This window comes from Nelumbo nucifera, chromosome 8 (assembly GCF_055504915.1).
Source record: "Nelumbo nucifera cultivar China Antique chromosome 8, China Antique-T2T, whole genome shotgun sequence".
Lineage (NCBI taxonomy): Eukaryota > Viridiplantae > Streptophyta > Magnoliopsida > Proteales > Nelumbonaceae > Nelumbo > Nelumbo nucifera.
The window spans coordinates 12,110,274-12,123,133 of NC_142656.1; the positions used below are offsets into that span (position 1 = coordinate 12,110,274).

Here is a 12,860-nt window from a genome sequence, read left to right on the forward strand (position 1 = left end):
TAAAATGCATTGTCCACATCAGCTTTTTCTCCCGTATTGCTTTCTAAACCCCTTGGAATTTTATATATTTTTTAATTTAAAAAATAAAGTTTTGCTATTTACCCAAGTCAAATTCCTTTTTTTATTAACTTATTAAGAAACCGAGTATAATCACTTTCCGTAGAACATGGGCATCTTGTAACACCAGCCCGTGGATGCATACTTCTAGTAGATACATAAGAATAAGCGCATACATTTACTAATCGTTGGTGAAAAGTACCAGTACGAGAGATGATCACAAAAAGGTGATTCATACATACATGTTCAAACAAAGAATTTCTCAATGCAGAGCTGCCAGTTCTACGAGCTCTTTGTATTCGTCGGAAACATAAGACTTCACTTTAAATGTAGGCTTTCCGTCACCCTTTGCCGGAGATGCATACTTCAATCCAATTACGGTCGCTAAGCCTGCAAAATTATACAGAACCAATTGCTATTCCTTTTTCATCATCGCATTAATAGGGCATTGTTGTCAAGGAATCTAAGCAATTCTAGGTCAGAGTGCAGCATCTGGTCATCTACTTGCCTACTAGGCAATTAAATTTTACCCAAAAAATAAACTAAATTGGTAGTTCCCTAAATTTGATGCCAATCAGCATGCATATAAATTAAAAGAAGGAAAATTACAGATTACAACCCTTTACTTTCGGAGTAGTGGCAATTACCCTACCCCCCTTAACTTTCAGATTCCGACAAATACCCCCTCCGATAATATTCCATCAATCAACTTTGAAAAAGATTCTCATATGACTGTTTGAACTTTTCAAATCCCCAAACTACCCTTTTTTCTAAGGATTTTTAAAGTTTTTTTGCTTTCCATTTGTTACTGGTTTATTGCAATTTCCATTTTATAGAAGTTTCTTGAGTGGGTATTTTAGTAAATTAACTTCTTCCATCACTCAGCTTAATGAAGAGGGATTTTTTGTCAGAATCTGAAAGCTCGAGGGTCTTTGTCGCAAATGAAAGTTCAGGGGGTAAATTACCAGTACCCCCAAAGTACAGGGTAGTAATCTGTATTTTACCCTAATAAAAAATAGCAATGCTCTTTACTAGTAACACTAATTTTCTTCTAACACAGCACATCATGGTATCAAAAAAATAATAGCACTTAAATCAATCAATTTTTATATTTCAGACACCACTATAACCAAGGTTCAAAGTATCGATACGTTGCACCCCATATAGGGCGTATCATATCTTTTGGGTTCCAAAACACCTGTTTACAGGTGTTTTCAAGAACCCTTTTTTAATAGAAATACATATAAAAGTGTATATAAAAACCAACTTTTGAAAAAAATAACGAAAATATATATATATATATATATATATATATATAAAAGCACATATTTTTAAGTACCAATACACCTCTGCCAATACACAGAGATGTATTGATACTTTGAACCTTGACTATAACATAGTAAGCATTTAATAGAGCAATTCCCTATCAAAAATTATCAAGGCCATAATTATATTCAAATAAAAATCTTTTAAGACAAAAAAGTCTTTATCCTCATATTCTTTCATTCTTTTTCTCTTCTTGAAACCGTCAGATCTTTTTTATGTTTAATGATAAACTTGAACAAAGTATAAATAATATATATATAGATAAAAAAATATATTAAAACACAAAATAATAATAATATACTAATGCCTGGCTTGTGAGATTTTTGTTGCCTGGCTTGGTCGCTTAGACAAACACTTTTTCATGTAAGCCATGGCATTTAGGCAGGACACCGAACCAAAATCACTTTGTCACCTACCTAGTGCACCGAACCAAAAGCCATTGCAAGTAATGTCATGCAATGAGAATTTTCTGGACTTGTGTCCATGAGCTAAAGAGGCCCCATATAAACAAAATTTAGGCAGCCCAGTGCACAAGGCTCCCGCCAATGTGGGGTCTGGTCTGGGGAGGGAAAAAATTAGAATAAAGGGAACACCAAAAAAACAAGATAAACTACTCATCATAATCCTTAGCAATAAAAGAAGAAAAAAATTGTAGATAATAGGCAAATCTTAATGTATAGAATACACTTACTGCCATGTATGCGCCCGTATAAAAACCTCTCACCATTCCAATACTCCAAAGGTCTAAACTTGATCCTGTGGCTTCGCCTTACCCCAGATTCCCATGAAGACCCAGCCCCTGGACATGCACCATATACGTCCACATTATTGTAGTAGAATCATCAATAGTTTTAAATGATGCATAGTGCAAATTGATGCATGAATAAATACCTGCAAGGCTGTTCCTATGAGAGAGTGCTTTCCTTTTTCTGGTATTGCCTGGAGGTGCTTGTGCTTTGCTTTGTTGATTTGATGGTATCATAGAAGTTTCCTGATCTATCTGTCCCTTTCTTTTCCTTCTATTGCCTGGAGGTAATTTTGGTTTGCTCGGTTGATTTGGTGTCATCATAGAAAGATTCCGATTTGTCTGTTCAATGAGAACCACATATGTTTCTTTCTATAAGAATCAGTCAAAACAAGCATGTATAAGAGCAAGCAATTTTTTTATCAGCAACACAAAATAATTTCATTAAAAACTATAAGGGCAATCATTTGTTTTTGATAAACAGTATAAGAGCAAGCAATTCCTAACACTAAGATGTACATAGAGCTATAAAAATCAGAAAACAGAATATTAGCACATTAAGGAATGAAAGTTATTTTTATACTAGAGCAGGCAAAATTGAAAATTCCAAAAGAATGAAGAGAAAAAGAGAAAACCTCCTAAATCAGATTTAATCCCTTAAGAAATCAGCTAAAGAAGTATATTTTCAGGCTTGTTAAAGGTGAAAGCTCGGAGTTTCATCCAGGAAGCATGAGATAAGGACGTTTCATTTCATTTCATTTTATTTTATTTTATTTAAGACAGGCAGTAATCTTATTCTTTAAACTTCAAGGTTATGGCAGCAATTCGTCCAATAGCAGGCTGAATTTAAGGATGACCTCAGATTACAAGATGCTTCAGAATGGCTATGAGAATGCAGATATACATGCATTTTCATGAGAAACGACCTTCAGCATCTTGAGTGATCCTCTTATCTATCTTGAAGACTTCATAGTTTGATTCTTCTTGCTGTCCAAATTTCAGATACATCATCTTCCTCTCTTTGACCAGATTTTTCTCCTCCTCACTCTTCTAACCAGAAGATATGTTTATCAGGTTTTCACCCCATTTAGCTAACTTAGGCACATCTGTCAAACAACTTCTCTTAGTTATCTTGAACATATTATCAACTTGCCTCTCCTTGCTCTAGTCTCCAGATACAGCATTTTCCTCCTTTCTAGTTTCTTTAGACTTATGCCATTGTGAATTCCTTCCTTGAAAACATGCTTAGTAGGACCAGGTCTGTATTAGGCAGTAACAATTACTGCCTCACACCTCAAAAAGGTATCATGTACTTGGGAAGGATAGGCCGCGTTATCTAACAGGGTTTTTGAGAAGAAAGGGGGCATTCGGCATAGCAGGGGAATGAGGAGTTTCTCATATTTCATGAGCCATTTGGAGGATGGTGGATTTACCTTTGTTGGATAATCAAGAGGAGCCTATCTTCAACTGGCTTGACAGATTTGTTGCGTCTCTGAGTGGGAAGAGGAACCTATCTTCAACTGGCTTGACTATGGAATTTGGCGAAATCTTCTCCATTCAGGCTTGAACATTGCTGGCTCAAGGTGGAAGGTTTTCTGGATTTGCTCCAACAATGATGGGAGGGTTGTCAGGTGGAAGATTCTGCCAGTTATGTTTTGGGGAGACAGTTGGCAGGTTTGAAAGATATAGAAGAAGAGGAAATATGTTTACTGGGGTATCAAGGCTATTAAGGAAAAATTGCTTAATATAATAGCCAAGGTAGACAGGCAAAGGAACAAGGTTCCAGTTTAGCAAACGGCAGGCATAGAAGAGCTAAAACAAAGTTGGACTATGACAGAATAACTTATCAAGAATAAAAAAATGAACACGGATTGAGACGTTTGTGGCTTAAACAGGAGGTGGGTGGGGAGGAAGTTGAAGATCAAGGAAGAACAGGTAATTACTGAATCTTATGCTAATCTTTACTCAGAAAGATGGGGATCCAGGATCAGATGAGAAGTCTGAGAAGCTAGAAGTGTGCTTCATTGAGGAATAAGTTTTGAGTGCTATTTGGGGAATGGAAAGGGACAATGCACCAGGGACTGATGATTTCACAATGACTTTTTACAAGAAATGCTGGCATTTTTTGAAGAGTGATTTGATGAGGGTGTTTAGAGAGTTTCATTTTAATGGATCATTGCAAAGGAGTCTTGAGTCCACTATCATTACTCTTATTCTGTAAAGAAAAGGAGCAATAGAATTAAAGGACTTCAAGCCTATTAGTTTAGTTGGTAGTGTTTACTAAATAATTGCTAAAGTGTTGTCAAGGAGAATGAAAAAGGTGATGGGATCAATCATCAAACATTTCAAAGACACTTGGGGCTTTTATTCATGGGAGGCAAATTTTGGATGAGGTTTTAGTGGCAAATAAGCTTAATGACTTAAGGTGAGAAGTGAAGGGGGGAGTGGTGCTCAAGATAGATTTTGAGAAAGCTTATAGCCATTTTTTTCCTGATCAGAAAGAAAGCTTATAACCATGCCAACTGGTTGATCACATGCTGAAAAGACTCAACTTTAGCTCCGAGTGGGGGAATTGGGTGAAAGTATGTATTTCTTCAATTGGATTCTCGGTGCTGATTCGCAGCTCAAGGAAGTGTTTTCTGTTTAATAGGACTTACACAGGGGGATCCATTGTCCCCTCTCCTTATTTGTGTAACTGAGGTTCTTAGTAGAATGGTGAATAGAGCAGTGGGAGGGGGATTCATTAATGGCTTGTGGATAATGAAAGAGGGGTACCTTTATTATTATAGTTTCCAGTTGATACCTTTTTTGGCAAGGCTTCTCTCAAGCGCAACTATAATTGCAGTTTTATTTCAAAATGGTTTTTACGTGATTTCAGGATCGAGGACAAATTTGCTAAAGAGAGATGCTTTCTGTTGGGGAAGGGTGTAATGTGCCTCAGTTAGCTAAGATTTTTGGTTGCAAGGCAGGGAATCTGCGAACAAGATACCTTGGACTCCCTCTTGGGGAGAGAAGCATCTCTAAATCAACTTGAGGCCCTATTGTTGAAAGGATTGACAAAAAAATTGCAAGATGGAAAGCTAAATACTTATCTAAAGCTGACAAGTTGATTCTCATCAAAGTGTCTTGAGTTCACTTCCTACTAATATGATGTCTTTGTTTCCTATTGCCTTTGGCTTGGCAGCTTTGTTGGAGAAAAGAATGAGAGATTTCTTGTGGCAAGGTTGGATAGAAGGAGTTTAAATCTCATTTAGTTAGCTGGAATAAAGTCTGCCACCCTAAATCTAGGGAAGGTCTGGGTTTTAGAAGTTTAAAACCTTTCAATATTGCACTCTTAGGGAAGTGATTTTGGAGATATAAGGAGAGGGATAGTTTGTGGAGGCAAATCATTAATTTGAAGTATGGGTGAGGGGATAGAACTTGGGATCCAGGGAAAATTACTGCTCCATATGGATGTGCTCTTTGGAGGACTCGGAATTCTTATATTAAATTCATAAAGGGAAACATATATGAGGTGGGTAATAGGAACAGGGTAAAATTTTGGACTAATCCCCGGTGCTATGCTCAGCCACTTATGATAGTTGTTTCCTCAGCTGTATTAGTTGACCTTGAACAAGGTGTCAAGGAGGCATGCAAGGTTCAAAATTTTGATACCTTACACCCCGTATCAGGCATATCATATTGTATCGGGTGCCCACCAAAATGCCTTTTATAAGGCTTTTCTAGAAATTCTCATGTTTAACAGTTAAATACATCTGAAGTTAAAAAATTTAAAAAAAAAATAGTTTTTTTTTGTATCAGGTGTGTTGATTTGAACCTTGAAGGCATGGATTATTGATGTTTTTAGGTTCCATGGAGGGTATGGTTATTTGAGCCCTATGTTCAGGAGTTTCAATGATTGGGAGGTGGACCTGTTAGTGGATGGCTTCAGAAGATTTATTGTTTCAGGTCTGCTAGAGATAAGATGGAAATAAGAGTTTGGAGCTGGAACAGATCAGGCAAGTTTATGGTTAAATCTTTTTTGATAAGAAACTGTAACTTTCATTGATGAAATTAAATAAAGAGTATAAATATCACCACCAAAGGATGGTTGGAGAAGCCGAAACAATATTAGCCTTACAAACAAGCCCAAAACAAAGCCTCCCTATTAACTCCTTCCTTATCTAAAGTGTCAGCCATTCCATTTTCTGACCTTCTTAGTTCTTACCCATCTAAATTGCACTTGAAGCTCCATTTCTAAGCACACAATTTCTCTTAGTGGCTGTCTAAGTGATCACTCCCAGGTTTCTAGCTTGCATCCACCCTATTACCAGCTTGGAGTCTCCTTCCACTTGTTGCATTCCCCATTGTTTTGTCAATCTCAGGCCTTCAAGCAAGGCCTTGACTTCTGCCCTTAAAGAGTCTCCCACCCCAATCGGGCCCGAGAATAGGGCCAACACTCTTCCTTCCTCATCTCTGAAAACACCCCCAACTCCCGACGGACCAGGAATAGGATTACCTTAGGAGCTCCCATCAAAATTCAATTTCACCCTGAACTGTGGTGATCGGGACCAACTCTGTTAAACTATAGGAGAAGAGGAAGAGGATACAGCTATAGTACTCCAACTTCTAATTAAATCAACTGAGGAAAAGTCCTTGAAAAGTTGCAAAGCTTTAGGCAAATGTAGAATCTTAATGGTAATGCCCTCAACAAGTGCTTCCTTGGTTTTTTCTTGCCCTAGGAAAATCCTATTAACCAAGTTTATGGTTAAATCTTTTTTTTATAATTAGTTTATGGTTAAATCTTTCTGCAACAGTTTAATTCTTGGTGCAGATATTTTTCCTACTCATAAAAAAACACAGATATTTTTCCTGTTTCAAGAGTCTGGCAATCAGTGGCACCACTGTAGGTGGCATTTCTTATGTGGATAACAATGCTTAACAAATGCTTGACAGTTGATAACTGGTTGAAGAGGGGTATAGCAGTGGATAATCCCCTGTACTCTATGTGTAATGAGTGCCCCAGATCAGAGAATAACTTATTTTTATACTGCAGGCTTGCTTGGAGAATCTAGGGCAGAATGTTAAATATTTTGAGGTACAGCTGAGCCTCCTCAAACTGGGAGGATCTATTATGATGTTGGCAGTTGGCTGGACTTAGCAGAAAAGAAAAGGTTGTTTGGGGAGTGATTCCACTGATAGTTGTTCAGACTATTTGGACAGAAAGGAATGACTGTAGATTCAACGGTTCCATTTCAACAAACGAATTTGTTCTTAAATCTATGTGGGGCAGATTGCATTCTTGGGTAGCAGTGCAGTGTATAAAGGAATTCCATGAAGAGACTATTTGGATTGGGAACCTCTTTTTGTATAGAATCTTATATAGTTTTTTGTACAACCCCCTTCCGGCTCCTTGTTGTGGGGATGGGGGGATTCTCCTTTTATTTAATACAATACTTAACTTTTTTCAAAAATAAAAATAAAATCTAAGGGTCCATTTGGTTCATAGGAATAGGGGTCTGGAATCGAAACCAGGATGGTCCAGTCAGATTTCAATTGTTTGGTTGGGTGGAACCGGAATCCCATTCCCATTGTTGGTGGGATGGCAATCCTCCATTTGAGGGAAAGTCCATTCCAGCTGATTCTGAATCCTGCCTGAACCGAACAGGCGGGAGGAATAGACCATTCCAATTCCAATGGATTTTGATTCAAATTCCAATTCCAACTGTGAACCAAACAGACCCTAAAAGGATTTCGAGCAAGACAAAAACATCAGAATGAGAAGTTGAACCTACCTATCTCCTCCTCGTCAAGGGGTACTGACTACTGACATTATCTACCAAACATAGGGAGCTATACTACTGCAGCCTTGTTCTTTTCTAATAAAGTATATGCTTTATTGCACAATTGTAGTTTTTATTAGCATATATATGATTATCAGTATCTTTAAATTTAGAATTCTTTTCTAGCTAACCAGAGAGACTTTTGGCATTTTGCCTACGAAAAAGGACTAATCAATAGTTCATTGCTTCTGTTCCATAACTTCTTTCAAGTTTAAGATATCTAACGATTCTAAATCATGACTAGCATTACAGAAAAAAAAAAGTACTTATAAGCCATTTTCCCAATCAGAGCTATGTTATAAGTCATAATTGCACTAGCATTTACTATAGTAGCATTGATTAGTCTAAATGCATGAACAGATTTAATCGGCAAAAATGGTTTGAAAACCATACATGCAAAACCACCAAACTTAAATACATTACAAGGAAAAATATATTAAAGAAGATGGCTAACCTCATTTTGTTCAGAAGGAATATCTATCCTTTGTGATGTTTGCTCCTCTAAGCATGGGTCACCTAGAGTAGAGCCTGGTTGATCTGCTAAAGACAATAAAAAGAGATGCATGACTACAAACAATGGGTTTCTTTAATAGTTATGAATAACTTACTGGCAAACAAATAGATAAAGTGAAGTAATAATAAAAGGTATAAAAATGTCCATACACAGACAAAACATGAAAAAATAAAGAAAGAAAAAACCTCTACACTGGTTATCACCAGCAAGCATGTGTTTTGACTGGAACAAAACCAAAAGTTTGGTTTAGTTGGAGACAAACCATTAAGGCCTACAACTCTTTTACTCAATTTATGTTCCAGATGAAGAGATCTAAACCTAATTCACAATAAATAAGGAAAGCATGCCAATTATAAATCGTTATAAACTTCTTATCAAAAAACAAAAAGCAGATACTGGTTATAAAGTAAACAAAACATATAGATTATCTGATTATCTTCAATATCCATTAAAAAGACAAATGACATCCTAGGTGTTTTTATGCATATTCCCTTAGTTGGGCCACAAGGAGGGATAGTTATTACAAAATAGAACTGGATGGATAGAGGAAATGTGATTCAAGAGTATCATTCAAACTAGAGCATACCACTTAAACTGTAAAATTGAAATCAAAGTTCTATGCAGCAGCAGTAAGATAAGCCATGCTTCAGCAGAATGTTGCATGGTCAAGATTCAAGAAACACTAAATAAGAGGGGTTGGTAGAGATATAGACAAGTGGTAATGTACAAGGCAAGGGATGCCTTGCCTTGCAATATTTTTATTTTTTATATGTAATAATAACTAGATTTTATAATTCTTAATTTTTTATAAGTAAAATAAAAAAAAGTATTTTTTATATGTATAGTTTTTTATTTTTATAGGAAACTTGGCTCATAGTCAAGTTCAAGCCAAGCCAAGCCCAAACTTACAAGCTTTTGAGTTTATCAAATCTCTAGCTCGAATGAAGCTCAAGCTCAAGCCATATAGTTTTTTGGCGTACTGAGCTCAAATAGCCAGATATTCAGCTTGGCTCGGCTTGAATTCACCCCTACCTAGGAGTGCAAACATTTTGACTGATTCCTTAGCAATAACAGGGGCTCTAAGCAATCATATGGAAAGGGGATTGCAAGAATCGGGAGTTTATTTGTAGTACTTGTAGTCTTTATATGAATCTCTTTGAATTTTGGCCCACTTCCTCTTTCGGCAGTTAGGAGTTCTTAATGAATGTTGTATATATATATATATAATGCATGTGATTTTACTTTATATATAAAGAACTTCATGAAATATGTATAACACACCCAGAAAGAACAGTAAAAGCAGAACTCAAACATACCTAACTGATTACCATTACAATGCTGTTGGTCCACACTTAAACTTTCTATCCCAAGCTTGAGCTGCTCAGGGGTCACAGTTTGCTTTTGTGCATCTTTTGCCTGCATTGCATCAAAACATTACAATATAGTACCACAAATACCAAGACAATAAAGAAAATGAAAGGAAAGAACCAGCAAGTTTAGACATCTAAGATCTCTAAAGTCTAAAGACAACTACCACATCCTTCAAGCCACCATGAGATCCATTTGACCCAATGTTCATATCGGTATCACATCCACTAGAGGTTTCATGAATAGGCTTGTCAAATGGAGAACCCAAATCTTCTGCTGCAAGTTTTCCTGAATCCATTTCATTGCCTGCAGATATATCCTCTTCAAGCATTAGTGACTGCAACTTGCCAGAATGGCTCGATCCCTTCCCATCATCCTCTGCAGGAGTAGGATTTTCTGGTTCTGGATTACTGGTTCCAACACGAGGTGAGAGAATTTGCCTGTTGATGCCTCTAACCGGGAAAGAATGAGAGGCAGGTGATGCATCAATACCATCTGAAGAGAATGGGTCATTCGGTGGATCCATATCTGGCATACGCCTCTTCAATAAAAATAATGAGGTCAATGGGCTCCTTTGCAGGGTTGTTGAAACCTTCGGGCAAACTGGGCTTCCTGACATTTGCTTATGTTCTGTAGATGTCTCTGTGCTTGTCCTTCTTATTATGTTATGTATATCTGATAATGCTTTTCTCGGCCTCAACGACCATTCATCTGCTGCCTTAACATCATTACTTCGAACACTGTCCAAGCTAGGGAAGGATAATTTGTCCAAATCAATTGACTTAATCTGCAAACGCTCACGCAATAAACTTACAGTACCATCTGCATCTAGATCATTACAATTGGTAGATAGCAATTCGTCCAAAAGATTATTGACTTTGTTCTCTGCCAAAGCTACTGAACCTGACAAAATATAAACATAGAATGATACCAGGAAAAAAAAGAAACAAACAAAACTCAAAAAATATGTATGTGATAGGAAAAATATAAGTTTCAGCATCATGGTTGAACCTTCTTCGGGAATAACATCTTCCACTTCATCTCCAACTCTTTCCTTTTCCTCTGATGTCCCATCCTGATTTTTCTTTTCTTCGTGAGGACTATAATCAGATTGGCTTGGGTTGTCCATTTCAAATTCCTTTTGTGAGGATACAGAAATCTCTTCATTGTCAACAGAAATTGATGAATAACGATGTTTATAATTAACTGTTTTCCTGAAAATAACAAAAAGAAGGTATCCACAGTTGGAACTCCATAAGACACCAATAGGCATATGAAAAAAAATGTAAGTAAGAAATAGAAATGATACCCTAGAATTCCAGGTCGACGACAACGCACATTTGTAGAAAGATTTTGCTGATTTGGATTTATCAAGACATCACCCCTCTGTTTCTGTATTTCTTTTTTGGCATCTAAGAAATGATTACAAAAGAATAAGAAATAGATGTTGACAAAGGATCCAATAAGGGTTTTGGAAAAGAAATTTTAAAAGTAAATGAGATGATGTTACTTTCAATCTTTTCATGGGCCAAAAAGTATTCCTCTGGGTCTTCCAACTGATCAATGTCTATACTTGAATCCAGATCCAAAGTAGGTTGACTGCCATATAACATAATTAATATCTATTCCATATAAACTGTTTCCCAAGGCAAATAAAGCAATGAATAAATCAATTCACTAATTTTTTTTTTTACCTTGCATTAGGCTTCAAAGAAAACCGAGCCCTTTTACGTCCCAAGGCCGGTCTTCGCTCTTGAGGACGACCCTTGCCCTTTGCAGCAGCAGCTCCATCTTCATGTTCAGATGAAATATGGCATGGAAGCTCAGAATCCAGAGGTTCAGAGCTGTTGCTTAAAATGGTCTTCGCCTGCTCTAGGAGTTTCTTTGGGTTTTTTAATGTCTGCCAATATACAACAAATATGAAATTCAAAAATAATGCCAAAATGGTTTACCATGCATTATTTTCTTCTACAATGTATTATTTCTTCTCGTGTCTGAAGGTCCTTTTTTTCCAAAATACTCCCTATATGCTGGCCAATATCCTTGTGACAACTGGAACGTTCTTTTTCTCTCATTTTTTCTTATTTTGGTTGACAAACTTTCTAAAAAGCTGATTCCCAGCATTTTCCATCACAACCTTAGATATTTACGTCTCAAACCATCCATGTCCAAAAGCCTATATTTTCAACAGGAAAATCACTAGTATCTAGGAAAATATCTAGAGCGGATTTTCTTTTTTTCTTTTTTTTCTTTTCTTTTTTTTTTTTGCAATCAATCATATGGTTCTTGAAAGACATAGCTTTTTGAAACTTATTAGCTAAACTTATGCAAAATTTAACTCTAAAATAGAATCATTAAATCTTTAACAATCGACGAGCTAATTCTATGTAAATGATGCATACTTTTCCCTTTTATGAGTAAGAACTAAGAAAATAATCCGACGCACGCCCAGTGCACCTTCGTTTGCTCGAAGTGAAACCTCAGCTATAACAACGGAACCATCTCAAGTCTAGAAACCAAGGACATTCAAACCACCCCATCCATATCGAAATCAAGTTCAAATATTCAATTTGTCTCCAATAACCTAAATCAAGCTAGAATTGGGACGTAAAAAAAATGAAGCAGAAACTAAGTAAAGAGAAGTGAAGGTACCATGGATTTAAGATAGTTATGGATATTCTCCATATCCTGCTGTTCTGATTCTACCGCCTTCATCGAATCTTTAAATGTTCGAGGAAACAAAGAAATAGTCGACAGCCCAACCAGAGGGTCGACCAGATCTGCACTTTGAAGTTTAGATGCCATCTTACATGTCGATTTCAGACCTTTTAGTTGCAGAGATACCAAAGAATAACCCTAACGAGAGAGAGAGAGAGAGAGAGAGAGAGAGAGAGTTCCCTCATTTCGAAAATTGGAAAAGAGCGGGAGACATCTTATAATAACCAGTAAAAAGGGCTAGAAACTCAGTATATATGTTGAGCTATCATATTAAGAGCCCAGAGAATTCATCACCGTTAATCGTGATGAC

The 12,860-nt window shown here is 36.7% G+C and overlaps 1 protein-coding gene across 2 annotated transcripts; it reads right to left on the bottom strand.

The window, feature by feature from the left end:
• Positions 1-97: 97 nt before the first annotated feature.
• Positions 98-12,776, bottom strand: CENP-C (centromere protein C). 2 transcript variants are annotated; one of them, XM_010251568.3, is made up of 11 exons: positions 12,485-12,776; positions 11,527-11,732; positions 11,343-11,431; positions 11,142-11,244; positions 10,844-11,046; positions 9,999-10,735; positions 9,781-9,880; positions 8,405-8,487; positions 2,275-2,470; positions 2,075-2,182; positions 98-447 (listed from the first exon to the last, which is right to left on the bottom strand). In XM_010251568.3, exons 1-11 carry the CDS (start codon positions 12,635-12,637, stop codon positions 320-322), a joined length of 2,106 nt encoding a protein of 701 aa, XP_010249870.1. In that variant the 5' UTR covers positions 12,638-12,776; the 3' UTR covers positions 98-319. The 2 variants fall into 2 exon arrangements, with proteins under 2 accessions (XP_010249870.1, XP_010249869.1); XM_010251567.2 differs by having other exon boundaries at positions 2,275-2,500.
• Between the last annotated feature and the right edge of the window lie 84 nt (positions 12,777-12,860).

Coding starts and splice junctions, on each gene's coding strand:
- CENP-C (XM_010251567.2), bottom strand. CDS start 12,637: ATGGCATCTAAACTTCAAAGTGCAGATCTGGTCGACCCTCTGGTTGGG. Junction 10,736..10,843: donor AGATGTTATTCCCGAAGAAG/GTTCAACCATGA, acceptor ATATTTTGTCAG/GTTCAGTAGCTTTGGCAGAG. Junction 9,881..9,998: donor ATGGTGGCTTGAAGGATGTG/GTAGTTGTCTTT, acceptor GATGCAATGCAG/GCAAAAGATGCACAAAAGCA.